The sequence below is a fragment of the Phaseolus vulgaris genome, chromosome 5, assembly GCF_051622355.1.
Source record: "Phaseolus vulgaris cultivar YP4 chromosome 5, ASM5162235v1, whole genome shotgun sequence".
Taxonomy (NCBI): Eukaryota; Viridiplantae; Streptophyta; class Magnoliopsida; order Fabales; family Fabaceae; genus Phaseolus; species Phaseolus vulgaris.
Window position 1 is genome coordinate 10,450,001 of NC_143502.1, and position 15,401 is coordinate 10,465,401.

A 15,401-nucleotide genomic window follows, 5' to 3' on the forward strand; every position below is an offset into this window, starting at 1 on the left:
TCAATGACAACCTCTCTTCCATTTTGTTTAGCTACCAAGTTAGTTGTTTCACTATCCTTCAACATTATACCTTCATTGTACCATTAAACAGACAGAGTCCAAAGCAGAAAGATGCCTACCTTGAGGAAGTCAAAATGTAGGTGCTAATGAGTTAGTATGAATAGTCATCTTCTAACGTCTTTTGGTACTTGTGCCATCAATGTAGAGATGTGCAGTCATGATAGTAGAACAAAGGAGCTCAAATGTAGATGTTGAGAAGGAGTGAACACGAAACCCATGTACCATAGGACACCTGTATGATATTTGTACAATTGGCATATTTCCCTACATTGCAAAAAAAAACAACATAACAATACCCAAGCCACACTGCAAGAGGCATGACAAATATGATGGATAAATGCACAATTATTAGTGCAGACAAGTACAAAATATGTAAAGACAAAGCAAGAAACTATAATCCGTGTGACATAGCAGAAAAACATAGTAGGATGACGAAATTTGGGATTTTAAGATAAACAGAGTGCACAACCCCTCTACCCTTATATTCCTAACATATTTTGTTGTTTAGTCATGCCACCTTGCACTATACCACAATAAAGCATATACAAAAGAAAGAGTGTTAAGTTACACAATAAAAACACAAGGCATTGTATTGATTATCCCAAATCATAATAGAAACCTTCATAGATAGTCACGTAGCCTCCCTTGCATAACCGAAGAGAAGATTCTAGCGTGCTAGAGATGTTATAAATTGTTAAGGGTAGAGACACCAATTTGAGTAGGAGAATTATGCTTTTAGTATCTTATTTGTGATCCAGATCCATACCTTTACTTGGGCTACGTTGAAAACCTCCTCGTGGTTCAAGACTAAACTTCTAAAGAAAATATTGTTCTTATGCTTCTAGATTGACTAGACAATAGCTACCCACATGTTTTTCTAGGTGATGTTGCTTGCCTTAGTCTAATTTGGTATAGAGAAACGGGTTAAAAATGTTTCATACTAGAGTTCTTATGTACTAAATTTATTCTAACCCACTTATCACAAAGCTTCCAAATCCTCCTGGTTATAGTACATTTAAAGAATAGGTGTTGAATTGACTCGGTATCCTTTGCACACATAACACATAGGACTAATAAGGCTTAATCACAATAAAATGCTATTAAAGACGAATTAAATTATTTCAAAAATAAATTTAAGTTATTCATTTTTTATCTTCAACTTTCATTCTTTTTTAGTATAATAGTTCTTTGAATAAATTATATTTAATTATTATATTAAAATAAAAAATATTAGAGTTTAAAATAATTATTTTTAAATTACTCTTAGTTATTTGACCACTATTCTATCTTTATAGGTATAATATGATCTTGTGATCTAGTTGATTGCATGTTTCTATGACTATCATACGAATGTATATAAGTATTTTAACTTCAAAAAAATTCCTTTACATTTTCTTTTGATTGGTAACTTTTAATGAAAAGATCCTGACTTAGGTTTGTTTCGATGTTATGGACGTGTTGGACTTAATGCAATATTGTTTTTAAATTGATGGATTCATTGGACTTTTGAAATTTCAAAAATTTTAAAATTTGGAGAAGGGGATCAATCAGTTTAAATAACTCGTTGGAAGAATTTGCAATACAGATATACTACTATGAATCACAAATTCACCACTAAGGGCCTACTCCAAACTATTTTATCAGGTCATATTCTGGATTTGGTGGATTTGGTAAAACAAATGATGGAAGACCCTAAGCAAATGGCCAACAACTAGAATCATACTCAGAAGAATACAAGAAGGGTAGGGCTCAATTCAACTTAGTAGGACTAAACCCTTATCATATTAAGTCAAGTTTTAGTTTGTATAAATGTATATAGTAGAATAATTTTTTTTTAAATTTGTATTTGTTTAAATAATTTGTGCCTTGTATTTGGATCAAGTAAAATAGGGTTTTTATACTTGTATTTATGTCTAAAGTAGGTTAGGGTTAAAATTAGGGTTTTTAACCTAGGATTTCTAATGGCTTCCATAGGCCTAAAGAAAATCTTAGGCTAGTCATTGAGGAAGAGAGAGTGCGCCTAAGGTTAATTCATTGCATTCCACACTTATTCACGTGTTCCATGTGAAGGAAACTTGGCACTAAAGTGTGAGTGAGATTTCAAGTTTGAATTTCCCTCTCATTTTCTACCCCTCTTGACCTAATTTTTAATTATAAATAATTGTTTTTAGCTCATATTTTTAACCTTGAATGAGTAATGTTATGCTGTCCAATTTTGATCATACAACTTATTCTTGAGCTCTCTCTAGGACTAGACTCCTTCTTACTATTTCTCCACTTCAATCATTGAATACTATCAGTATTATTCATTGCTCCATTCGAAGATGAAAATTACAAATATGCAAAAGGAATGAGCCTATCAAAGTATACTTTTAAAAAAAATGAGTCCTTGAATGATAAAATGACTATAAGATAGCAATTTATCACATATTGAAACCCAAATATCTTCCTAAAAAATAATTTTGGTGTCTAATAAAGAATAAATATAAAAAGAAGCTTAGACAATTTAAAAAGGAAATTAGGAAAATAAATTATAATTTTGAGAAAATTTCTAAAATGTTACAAAATATATATGTGAAAAGTGTAACTTTCTTACATATCACTTTTAAAAAAACTCCTATATATCACTTTCATGAAGATTGTATTTTTTTTTTACTTATTTATGGTAGTAGAGTGTTGAACCTTTCCATCTATAAATAATATATTTTCCATCATGTATCACTTACACTTTGAAAAAAAATAAATTATATTTGTAAGAATTTTACGTATATTGAGAATATGAAACTTCCTTTCATATTTTTTTATCTTAAAGAGTTTCATCAAGATTGTTTTGTTTCATTGTTTGGTCAAAAGCTTTCTATTATATAATGTTGTTTTGTTCCAAATTTTCTTTTAAGTTAATACATTTTACAGTATATAAAAAAAGATAATTTGTATGAATATTTTTTTATCAATAAAGAATAAATCTAAGTAAAGGAGGAAATTTGAAAGATGTCTCATGCTGTATAAAAAAGACTAAGTAATTCACTGAGATATAATAGTTATAAGTGTTTTTTTTTAATATATAAAAAGGTAAAACTTAATATCTTACTTTTTTTTTCTAAAAAAATAAGGTGTAAATTAGCAAAGTCCCTCCTCATATATATATAAACTTAATGAAGGACATACATATAGAAATATTATAATAAGATGGGAAATGAACAGTTAATATATAAAGGTGATGCACATGTTAATTTACCAAAAAGAAAGAACGAAAAAGTAGGGTAATGGGCTGATCTGTATCTTATAATGAGTTGGATCAACAATATTTTAGCCCATAACTTAATTAACAATCTAACACATTGGTGTGAAGTCTAAGGGTCATGCTAACCTAAATTGACAACTTATACATATACTTTATTTAGAGAGGACTCATACATATATACTTAAATAACTGGAACATGCCTTTCGCAATAATTGCTTTTTATGAACATAGTATTTAAAAGTTAGTTTAATATTTGACTAATGCGAACTGAATCAAATCGAATGGATCGACTAAAGAAAGTAAATTAAGATTTTTTTTAATATACGTCTTTTCATATACAAAAGTCCATTCATGCTTTATAATGGTTAAAAAGCATTCTTAATCTGTCAAGATATAGTTAATTTTAGTTTTTCAAATAATTGAAAACTTCTTTTCATTCTAATACATCACTTACTAGAATTCGATTTAGTTGCAAAAAATTTAAAAATCAATCTTTATAACAAACTTAATGAGATGAAAGCAGTATTAATGTATAACACACTATAAAAAAAATTATATATATATATATATATATATATATATATTAGTACGACCGGACGACAAACCTGTTTGAGAACAATATATAAAAAGAGAGAAAGAGATACTGAAAATTAGTTAATCACCAAATCAGAAAATACTGAAAAGAAAAAACAAATTACATATGGTCTACTCTGAAAACACTTAGACGGTCAACATGAAACACAAACTAAACTATCTAATCAATTAAAACTAAATTGTCTATTTGATATTAGACTGTCTATTTTTTTCAAAAAACTTAGAATTCAATATAAAATTTTACAAACATAACATAAATACTTTTATACACATTTACAACGGATTGTGGAGTCCGACAAACTCATTTAGGTATAAATCTAGATGGTGGAATGATTTATCCAAAGTCAACCTTTCAGATCAAGGGGACAACTGGTTCAATTCAAATATGGTTTGACAATTGGGATCGGGGAGAAGATCAAATTCTGGGAAGATGAGTGGCTAGCCAATGGTCAACTCAAAGGAATGTATGAAAGAATATATAATAACTCTGAGCTTAAAGACAAGACTATTGGTAGTTTTGGAAGATGGTCTACAGAAGGGTGGGAGTGAAAATTTAGTTGGAGAAGAGAATGGTTTGAGCAGGAAAGAACTATGGTAGAGAATTTTATGGAAAGTATATCACAGGCGTCACTACGCACAGATAAAGAGGACTTACGGTTATGGAACGATCCTCCATCATACACATTCTCGGTAAAATCTGCTTAGAATAAGTTAGTTAATCAGAGATCTGGGGGGGTATCGGTGGTGTTTGAATATCTTTGGAATTTAAAGGTTATGCCCTCAGCTCAGTTTTACATGTGGAGGGCCCTCTCGGATAAGATAGCAACTAAGCAAAATCCGCATAAAAGGGGTGCGATATTGGGGGATACTCTATGTGTCTTATGTGGAAGGGAGGAGGAGTCAACTTCACACATTCTTGTTTCATGTAAGGTATCAATTGAAGTATGGAATATGTGCTTTAGCTGGATAAGGATTAGTTCAGTTAACCACAATGACTTGATTCATCATTTTGAACAATTCTCTTGTATATGTTTTAATCAAGAAGGCAACAGATTATGGAAAATCCTATGGGTCTCAGTGGTTTGGTGCATTTTGAAGCTTAGAAACAAGGTTATTTTTAACCAAGCACAAATATATGCAGAGGAAATTTTTACTATGACACAAGTCCAATCATGGGTATGGATGAAACATAAAGTAAGAAAAGTGAAGTTCTCTTTTTCCGATTGGATGTTATCCTTTAACATGCATTAATATGGCAACAAAATAAATGTAGAATAGTATAATCAATGTTTCTCAATATTAACTGCATGGTGTTGCTAGTTTTGTAGTAATAAATTGTCATCTGGTTTTGGATATGACCACTGCAAAAGCTCAACCAACCCCTATGTTGTCTACTCTTCGCCTTCAATAGGATGGCTCCACTGCTGTTTCAGATGCTACTCTATATCAATCTGTGGTAGGAGCTTTACAATATATTCTCATCACTCGACCTGATTTATCTTATGTAGTGAACAAAGCATGTCAGTTCAAGCATAACCCACAAGATCATCATTGGAAAACAGTCAAAAGAATTCTTCGCTACCTTGCTGGTACCACAAATCATGGCCTTCTTATCAAACGCAATTCTCATTCCTCCATCCTTGGTTTTGCTGATGATGATTGGGGAACAGATCTGGATGATAGAAAATCAACGACAGGTTATGCGGTTTTCCTTGGTTCAAACATTATATCATGGAGTTCTCATAAACAAAAAGGTGTGTCACGAAGCAGTACATAAGCTGAGTATAGAAGTATTGTAGCAGTTTTAGCAGATATTATATGGCTTCTGGCTTTACTCAATGAGCTACACATTCACCCTTCTTTGCCTAAGATTTTTTCTGATAATTTGGGAGTTGTTCTCTTAAGTGCTAACCCAATTATGCACTCTAGGACCAAACACTTTCAATTGGATATGCATTGTGTTCGAGACTATGTTCAAAAGAAGAAAGTGTCTTTGGTTCACCTTCCTGCATGATATCAAGTAGCTGATGTGCTTACCAAACCGCTCTCTAAGTCAGCTTTTACTCATTTAAGAGATAAACTTATGGTAGTCATTAATCCCACCACAAATTTAAGGAAGGATGTTAAATATGTATGTGAACCCATCTAATGCTTGCCTCATACAGGGGTATTTAGGAGTATTCATAAGTTGTATTTAGTTTACTGAATATACAATATTGTTGTATTCTATAAATATACCTTGGTGGTATACTTTCATACAGAATTATTGTTTTCAGTTTATCAATATTGTTTCTTCCTCTCTGTCTATGAAAAAATTTACCAGTTTATTGATCCAGGTTTAAGTAAAAGGAAAATCTTATTAGAGGAGTATGTGGACAACAATATATTTGAAATTTAATCACATAAAAACAGAATAATGTTTAACAGTGGGGAAGGAAATATTTATCATAACACAATTAAAAAAATGGGTATGGATCACTAATTTAAATAAAAAAATCTGATTTCTTCTATCTTGTCTGGTGCTTGAGTCCTATAACATGTCTTCATATGTCATGATTTTGGTTCATTGCTGTTACTGTGATTACTGTGAGTATATATTCTGCTAGCCTTTGCCTTTGGATATGTTAATAGAGTATGGATTAACAAGTGCACTAAAATTATCGGGGTTAAAGCAAGAAAAGCTGGCATGAAGGGATATTGTAAAATAAAAAGATTGACTTTATGAAGAGCTCTCTGAGGTGGAAATCTTGTTTTTGGGACCTAACAAGTTTTTCATTTGGCTGGTACAACTTTGGGAGGTGCTCAGGTTTGATGATCATACCATCATAGTGCGCTTGGAAGTCATTCATACTTTCATAGTTCAACACATAAGATGTTGTTTTGTGGATATTAATTTCTTCTAGAGTTTTTTTGGGAAGAGAGTTATAGCAAATTTTGTAAGTTTCCTTTTTTATTGAGGTTAATGTAGTGCATATTGTATTGTAATACTTACCCTTACCCTTCTTATGTACATAACTATGTATATGAGTTGAGGAATCCTATGTTTTCCACACACACATATATATATATATATATATATATTTCATTTTATTTTTATTAACAAAAAACTTTAATCCATTTTTCATATAAAATTATTAAGTATTTATTATTAAAAAATCATTAAATAAAAACTAATTTTAAAGACAAAAAATAATTAATTATTATATTAATTAAATTAAATACTATTTTATAAACTAAAAAATTATTGATAAATAATTTTTAAATTTATAAACTAATTTTTAAATTGGTATCTAATTAGTTATCAATCTTAACTATAAATTTTAAAATCTAAAATAAATTAGATATTAATTTAAAAACTAATTTATAAATTTTATGAATAATAAAAATTATTTTAGATATTAATAATATTTTTAGTCTTTAAAATAGTATATAATTTAATGAATATAATAATTAATTATTTTAAAAAAAATTAATTTTTATTTAATAATTATATAATAATTGGTGTAATATATGTGTATTGTGTTTGATGTTACTAGCTAGTTAGGTGAACTGGTTTACACTTAAGTTGCACCATTCAAATACACCTTTCACTCCTTTTTTCTGAAAACCCTATTCAATAAACATGGATACACAGTGAAGAAAAATGTTTGTTCAATCGACATGCCTCTTCTCCAGTAATGAGAAGGAAATTTATGGAATAATTAAGTTGATAAATATAAAGATTAAAAGGGAAAGGAATAAACACATAGATGAAGGTTCGTGATGGTCACAGGCAGGGACTAGTGTGTACCATATATACTAGACTCTGGACAATTTGACTTGTTGCTAGAATAATGGAAACAGGTTGGAAAAGTGTATTTTCCAAATGCTATGGTTGGTTTACACGTTTCCATGTAAAGTCCAAGTGTAGGAAAGATGCTGGAAAAAACTCGAGGGAAACAACAAAACCACCATGGATGCAATCTTATAGATATTATTATTATTTAGTATTGGACTCATTTATTAGAGTGGTGAATTAATTAGTGCTAGCTAGTGAAAGTGCGACAAATCATATAGCAATACAATTCTTCAGTGAAGGAGCTATCGTTAAGACACATGAATGGACAATTTGGTGATGCTGGTGGAAAGATATATATATTATGGTATTAGTCTTAAACAGTTGTTAGTGGGCATGGGAATTTTTAACTTTCACTAAGTTTTTAATTAATGATTACTGGCTAGTTTATTATAATCTATATTGTGAAAAAAAATGCTTTTAGGTCAATTGACCAATTTTAAAACATTATGTGTCCACATCCTCTCTGCTGCAAGAGTCAAAATCAAATAATTTTGAGTTCGTGAGTCTAAGAAACTAAATAATATTTGCTGGGTCGATGATTTGAAATCTTAGCGCGTGGTAGATAATTTTTTTTAAATTACTTAAAATTAAGATTGCTGGAATGTTTTAACTCAAGTTATTTTCAAAAAATTAATTTAAAAGTAAAAAGTAAAATGTTAACAGTAATAACATCAACATTTTTTTTTTCAATTTATACATATTAATCGATTTTAAACTTAATGCACATAAGGAAAACTAATTTAGCAATTGATTCTAACTATTGATATTCTTTATACTTCTTATAACGATGGATGCATTGTCATTGAAAAATGCCCTCTATTTAAGGAAATGTACTGTTTTTTTTAAGAGAGGGAGATGTTAATAAAGTATGATTATAATTGGTTAAGATTTTAGCAACTTCGTAGCTGGCTATATATGTGAATCTCCGGCCATAGGATTATACCATTAAATAAATTGTTGAAAATTGCATGAACTTCTTTACTTTTGTGTTTTTGAAATGCATATATGCACTGAATAAAAAAAATTGTGTACCAATTAGATTTAGAGTTTCACTTTGATAATATACAAAGTATTTAATAATATATATATATATATATATATATATATATATATATCAGTAATGTGAAACCTTAAATGTTATTGAAAATAATATTAATAATGAAAATAAATTTTCATTAATGGTTAAACTTAATAATTACTATTCACAAGATTTTTATTGGAAAAAATATTTAATTTATTTATGATTGAAAAAAAGTGGATATAATAGGTATGTTTTATCCATTAAAATAGAAAAATACAGTTCTTGTTTTTTTTTTAATTTTAAAAAATCTTAAAATCAATTAACTAACAAAATATTATTTTAATCATAATTTTAAGTACTTAGTTAAACTTAAATTCCACAAACTATTTTTTTTTTAATTGGAGGAGTGATACACGAAAGATAGTGAGTCAAGCAAGTGGGATGATATCGTAATGTGAGAGACCTTGAGATAAAAAAAGACTTAAAAATTGTTTAATGTGACATTGTTAATTAAGTGAAAATTGAGATTTGGTTAAAAAACAAAAGGATTATGAAAATGAGGTAATCGAATCCAAATATGGCAATTGGAGAAACATGAAGGATATGAGTAATAGGAAAGAATCTAGATGGTAGAATGATATAAAAGAGGTATGTAAACCAACTAATGATAATGAGTGGTTTGATGATAACATAGCTTGAGTAGTAAGAAATGAGAAAAAGATAAGTTTTCGGGGAGACAAATGGCTTTGTGAGACACCACTTATGAAATTATTCCTTATAATGTATGAGAATTCAATCAATAACTCATAAATGTTTAGTGAAGTTGACTACTGAAATAATGATCAATGGAAATGACAAAATTATATGGAAGAGAGAATAATTTGAATGAAAAAAACCTGATACCTATAAAATGATGGAGGAACCTAAGGGGAGCTCCCTAGACATGGACAAGGAAGATAATTAGTATGAAAAGTTAGTAAAACTTCTAAATTTACAGTAAAAACGTATAAGTTATTAGATAATAAGATTATAGAGGAGATTTTTTTTATCAGCAATGAATTAATAAATAAAATTGGAAACTTTAGGGGTGTTCCAACCCTTGTACAAAACTCAGCTACTTAGATACAAACCAACAGAAAAAAAAACTCAGGATCAAGCTATTTATGACTCAAGCAAAAACATAAAATTTGTATCTAAAACTAGGAGTTACTCCTACAAAAGTCGCTACACCGCATGCAACTGAACCAAACTACACACATAGAGGAGATGAATGATTTATTCACCTCCTCTCATGAAAACTAATACACCTCCAAGTTCGAAACACTTTGATTGGCTTATTCTTATCAAGAGGGTTGTCACTAAAAATAATCTACCTAAAATTCAAGAAGATAATAGATGCCCTATGCATGGAGAGCACATAAAAACAACTAATTTTTTTTTTATGTGTAAAATAGCATATTATGTATGATATAAGTGTAATAGATGGGTGAGCACCAACAATATCTTACATTGCCAAGCAAAGACACATTTTTAATCAATTTTGTATTCCACAATTAAAAGAAAATGATAACTTAATAAGAAAATACTTGAGTTTGTTCTATGGATACGGTGAAATCAAAGAAATTTAGTATTTTTTCATAATGGTATGATTGATAAATTATTGTATAAGTACTTAAAAAATGGTTTTGTCATTTTACGAATTAATAAATAGTCAATAATCAAACTATAATTAAAAATATTTTTTTCAAAAAATAACTAAATAATTAGAAATAACATTATATGTCATAAATATTAAAAAGAAGTCTCTAGTCACTATTTATCTATTTTTACTTCACAAAAATAATTATTAAGAAATACACATTTAATAAGTATGATCATTAAAGATAATTTCATCTAATGATGCTCACTATCAATTCTTAAATAAAACAAATACTTACAATATAATATTTGGCCTATACATCTATTTATGTTTTTAACTGTATATATGTTAAATTGAAGTTGATTGATGAAATAACAACTATAATCAATAAATTATATAGGAATATTTTGAAAATCTAGTCTATTTAATGAGAATAATCAATATATAAATGATTCCATAGATAAATTTCAATATATTTGTGTTTTTGGGATTACAAGTGAGAGATTATTTAATGTGAAAGTTAGAGGAACAAATCTTGACTACCTATAATGACTAAATTTAAATATTACTTAAAGTCACATCATTATTTAAAAAGGTACATTCTGTGTTTAATTTAATCTGAACAATATAATTTATGATTAACTTCACTAATTAATACTTATTTTTTTCACTCTCATATAAAAAATATCTCCATGTAAGTGTTTGTTGAGAGATCTCACCTGTGAATGATCACATGATTACATCATACGTAGTTGTTAAAATATTGAATTTGTTTTTACTAAAAAAATATAATTAATTCCAAAGATGGATTGGTTAGATTTTAACCTAAGAGGATCTGCCTATCTTTTTATTTTATCTGTCTGTGTTTGTGCTAAGAGAGGTGATTATTAAAAAACTTATTCTTTACAATATATATATCTGAATAAAATGTGAATGTTATATTTAAGTAAAATAATTTCATTTTACTATTAATATATAATAATTTTATAGTTAAAATCTTGTCACGTTCTCATTAACTAATACGCTTTCTATTGAGAACTACTTTAGTAAAACACATTTTTGAAAATATTTCCAAATTTCAAAGTTGTAATTTACTGAAACACTTTTAAATCTTGAAAAAAATACTCTTATTTTTTAAGGAGATATTATACTAACATGAATATTTGAAACTATTTTGATAAATCCAAAATTAGGTACACTTCGATTTTCTAATTAAAAGAAAGTGAAAATATACTAGAACTTCTTCTCTGTATGCGCGTACGTTTATGTGACAGCGCGTGGTTGACGAATACTATAAACAATTGTTCAAGTTAACACCATTCTTCCACTTAAAATCATTATTTTGTTTCTTTTTTTTTCTTCCCCTAAGCAAGCACTCAGAGAACATGCAAGTTTCAGTCTTACAAAGAAAGTACCACATACGAAACTATAATTCTTTTTATAATTTATGCTAAAAAATTATAATTTTAATTGACTATTTGAAATTTATTATTGAAAGAGTTATTAGGGTGAAATACCCTATCTACAAGTCTAACTAAAATTAGATTCTGTAAATAATATATATCCTAAAAGAATGGTTGATGTGTTTGAGTTCAAACTCTTGAATGAACACCATTAATTTGCTTATATTAGCAAAATGCACGAGGCGACGTGATTGAAAAAGTTGTGGGGAGTGAAAGAGATGTGATACCATACTCCCTACCATGTCAAAATGTGTTATAGAATAGGTTACGGAAGCCATTGAGTTTAACTTTTAATCTCCAAAAATTGCCAATGCGTGGCAAACAATGCCTTGAATGTAGATGACCTAGAGTGTGACTAAATGGTCACCAAGTTATTAACCGTAGTGCTAATTACCCAATAATAATTGCTTTGATGATGGAAGCACAATAATAAAAAAATAAGGGAAAAAATAAAGCATGATTAATACTAATAGTACCATTAAAGCAAGAAATAATGTAGGCAAGGAAGAAAAAGAAGGGCTAAAGCACTTTCATTGGTCCCATGCCATGTCCCCTCACTACCCCTTTGATGTGATCTCCAAATTTTTTATATATCTAATGATGTTTTATAAAAATTTCTTCCACTGCTATTGTATTGTGTGTGTGTTTCTGTTTGTCTTCTTTTCTTCCCCACCAAAATTTCCCTTTCACACTTCACAAAAAGAAATACTAAATGATTTGTCAGTAGCAGGCATGTCCAGCAAGGGAAAGGAGGTAGCAGAAGGGTCATCAAGACCCTCTGGAGGGGGTGATGATCAGAATCAGCAACAGCAGCAGTTACCACTGAGTCGCTATGAGTCTCAGAAGAGAAGGGATTGGAACACTTTTGGACAGTACTTGAGGAATCAGAGGCCTCCTGTGGCACTTTCTCAGTGTAGTTCCAGCCATGTGCTTGAGTTCCTTCGTTACTTGGATCAGTTTGGGAAAACCAAAGTGCACTTACAAGGGTGCTTGTTTTTTGGGCAAAGTGAGCCACCTGGACCCTGCACTTGCCCTCTTAGACAAGCTTGGGGAAGCCTTGATGCACTCATTGGAAGGTTGAGAGCTGCATATGAAGAAAATGGAGGCCTTCCTGAGACCAATCCCTTTGCAAGTGGTGCCATAAGAGTCTATCTTAGAGAGGTCAGGGATTCTCAAGCTAAAGCTAGAGGAATCCCTTATAAGAAGAAAAAGAAGAAGAGGAATATTATCAAGCCCAACGGAGACACCTCCTCAAACTTTCCTTTGCAGTAATATAAGTTTTATATATATAAATTACCCTTCATGAGGAACATGTGGTAAATTTTCTTGCTCACTACTGTTTAATTTCTAGATTTGCTTGCTGCTGTGTTTCACATGGGGAATTAAGGATGGTACTTGAAGCATTCGCATTGTTATATGCATAGAAAAGACACAATTCAACAATTGGGTGCTATAGTTTTTGGATAATACACTCTGTAGTTAATGTTTGCTGGTTCAATTTTCAGCACTGCGAAAAAGAAAATTCATCAATCATATATATCCCATCAGCACACAGTTTTATTAAGAGCATAATAAGTTCATCTGCATTTCATTCTACATTAAACCCTAATTCACGGAGTTCAAAACCCTAAATTGTATGTATCTTATATGTAGTTACATGTTATAAATTGTGTACTAATAGTAAATACGTACTTTACCTTACTTTCTTGTTTCTTCTGAACATCTGCACTGAATGAGCATACAGTAGAAGAATGGGTAAATGCACTCTCATCATCCATTGTCTCTTTGTGGCTCTCACATGCAACAAGACAATGCTATCATAGTTTCTGCATTTCGTAATTATGTCTTTTGTGATATAAATTATGATATAATATGTTTTTACTTGCATACAAGATTGCTTTTCCGCACGATCTTACTTCCTTCCTTGTTGGTACTCTCTTGTTGTGGCTTCCACAAACGATGTAAGCACTGCAATATACGAAATTTGAGAATTTAAAATTAGATTTATGAACAGATTATCTTGATTATAAAAATATCTTGGGGGAAAAGGTTCAAGATCCATGGTTGTGGGAAAAATTAGATGCTGTTTCTAGAGTCTTGTCTGCTCGTGGTTTAGAAATTTCATTGGCGTACTAGCTAGAACCCAAAATCTCTTGCCTTCATAAAGTTTTGTCTTATTCTAACGAATTTTGTTTCTTCTTTTCTCATTTCCCATCATACGAATGTCCTTTTCTTTCGTGCTGTTATATGTATGTGACATTATTCGTACATAAATCGCATCGTCTTTTCACTACCTGCTAACACTGCAAACTCATTTGACAATCACCATGGACATTCTCTATCTTCTTGCATTTTTACATTTTGTTTATCTTAAGGGAAATATATATATATATATATATATATATATATATATATTTGTTGTATCCCTAAAGGGATTTGTGTAACTGATCTATATATATATTGCATGAATTTAATTTTGGGTTTCACTTTCAATTGATTTCAGATCCCAAAGTTGTTTCAAAATCCTGAATCTGTGGCTAGGTCTTGGATATAACTTCAGCTGCAGTCTTGGAACACAATCCACTATCTAGACATATCCCTGCAACATTAACCCTTCCATGGTCTTTATAAGTCAAGAAGTGTATTTTGTTATTTCGAATGAGAATTTAGAATGAAGTTGACGAAGAGTTTAACATTGGGGTAAATCCCTGTATTGTATTCACTTATATATATACACTATCAAGCATATATATATATATATAGTCATGAAAATAATCTTGAATTTTCTCTCAAGTAGGGTGTTTGATATTGCATGGTACTGGTATCCTTTGATTCTCTTGGAACTTTGGCAGATTTTGCTGGTGTTTAAATATGTGTAAGCACAGATAGAATCTTTCACGCGATCATACCTGCATCTACAAATGCATACATAATATATATTTTTTTCCGTATTTATGCAATATAATAAGACGTATATTGAATATTTTATTTTATTTTATTTTTTGGTCAGCAATGGTATATTTGAGTAAATTAAGAGACAGACCTCAAATAAGTTGGTTAATTAGCAGTGAGATGAACATTGATACTAAAAGGAAATGAGAGATATATATATAGAGACTAAACTATTTCACAATCCATGAAGCATGGTATCACCACAAATATGTAAGATGATGTCCCACAATAAGTCAAGTAAACCTTAAAAAACATTGGATACCTTCTTGGTCCTCTTCCGTTTAATTAATCAATATCTTTGACTTGATCCCTCCCTGTTTTTTCATTTACTTAACTAAATCATTAAGACTATTTCTTTCAATTATATAGATCGATTTATGCTAAATACTGCCGTGCTCCTAATATCTATATTAGGCATATTTCTGGGTACTTTTTTTAACCCGATGGAAGAAAAAATCACATAACTATATATACGTTACAAAGACTGTTGTTACCAATATCCCTGGAATGAGGAAATATGTCCACTCAGGTTCCTACCTATGTAGGTGCACAAAAACTAGATTAGGCCTAAAGTGTATTGCCTAGAAAAC

At 29.9% G+C, this 15,401-nt stretch overlaps 1 protein-coding gene across 1 annotated transcript; it reads left to right on the top strand.

The window, feature by feature from the left end:
* The first annotated feature begins 12,380 nt into the window (after positions 1-12,380).
* LOC137835134 (protein LIGHT-DEPENDENT SHORT HYPOCOTYLS 10) lies at positions 12,381-14,652 on the top strand. Its single transcript, XM_068643491.1, has 2 exons — positions 12,381-13,175; positions 14,363-14,652. Exon 1 carries the CDS (start codon positions 12,406-12,408, stop codon positions 13,129-13,131), a length of 726 nt encoding a protein of 241 aa, XP_068499592.1. The 5' UTR covers positions 12,381-12,405; the 3' UTR covers positions 13,132-13,175; positions 14,363-14,652.
* The last annotated feature ends 749 nt before the right edge of the window (positions 14,653-15,401 follow it).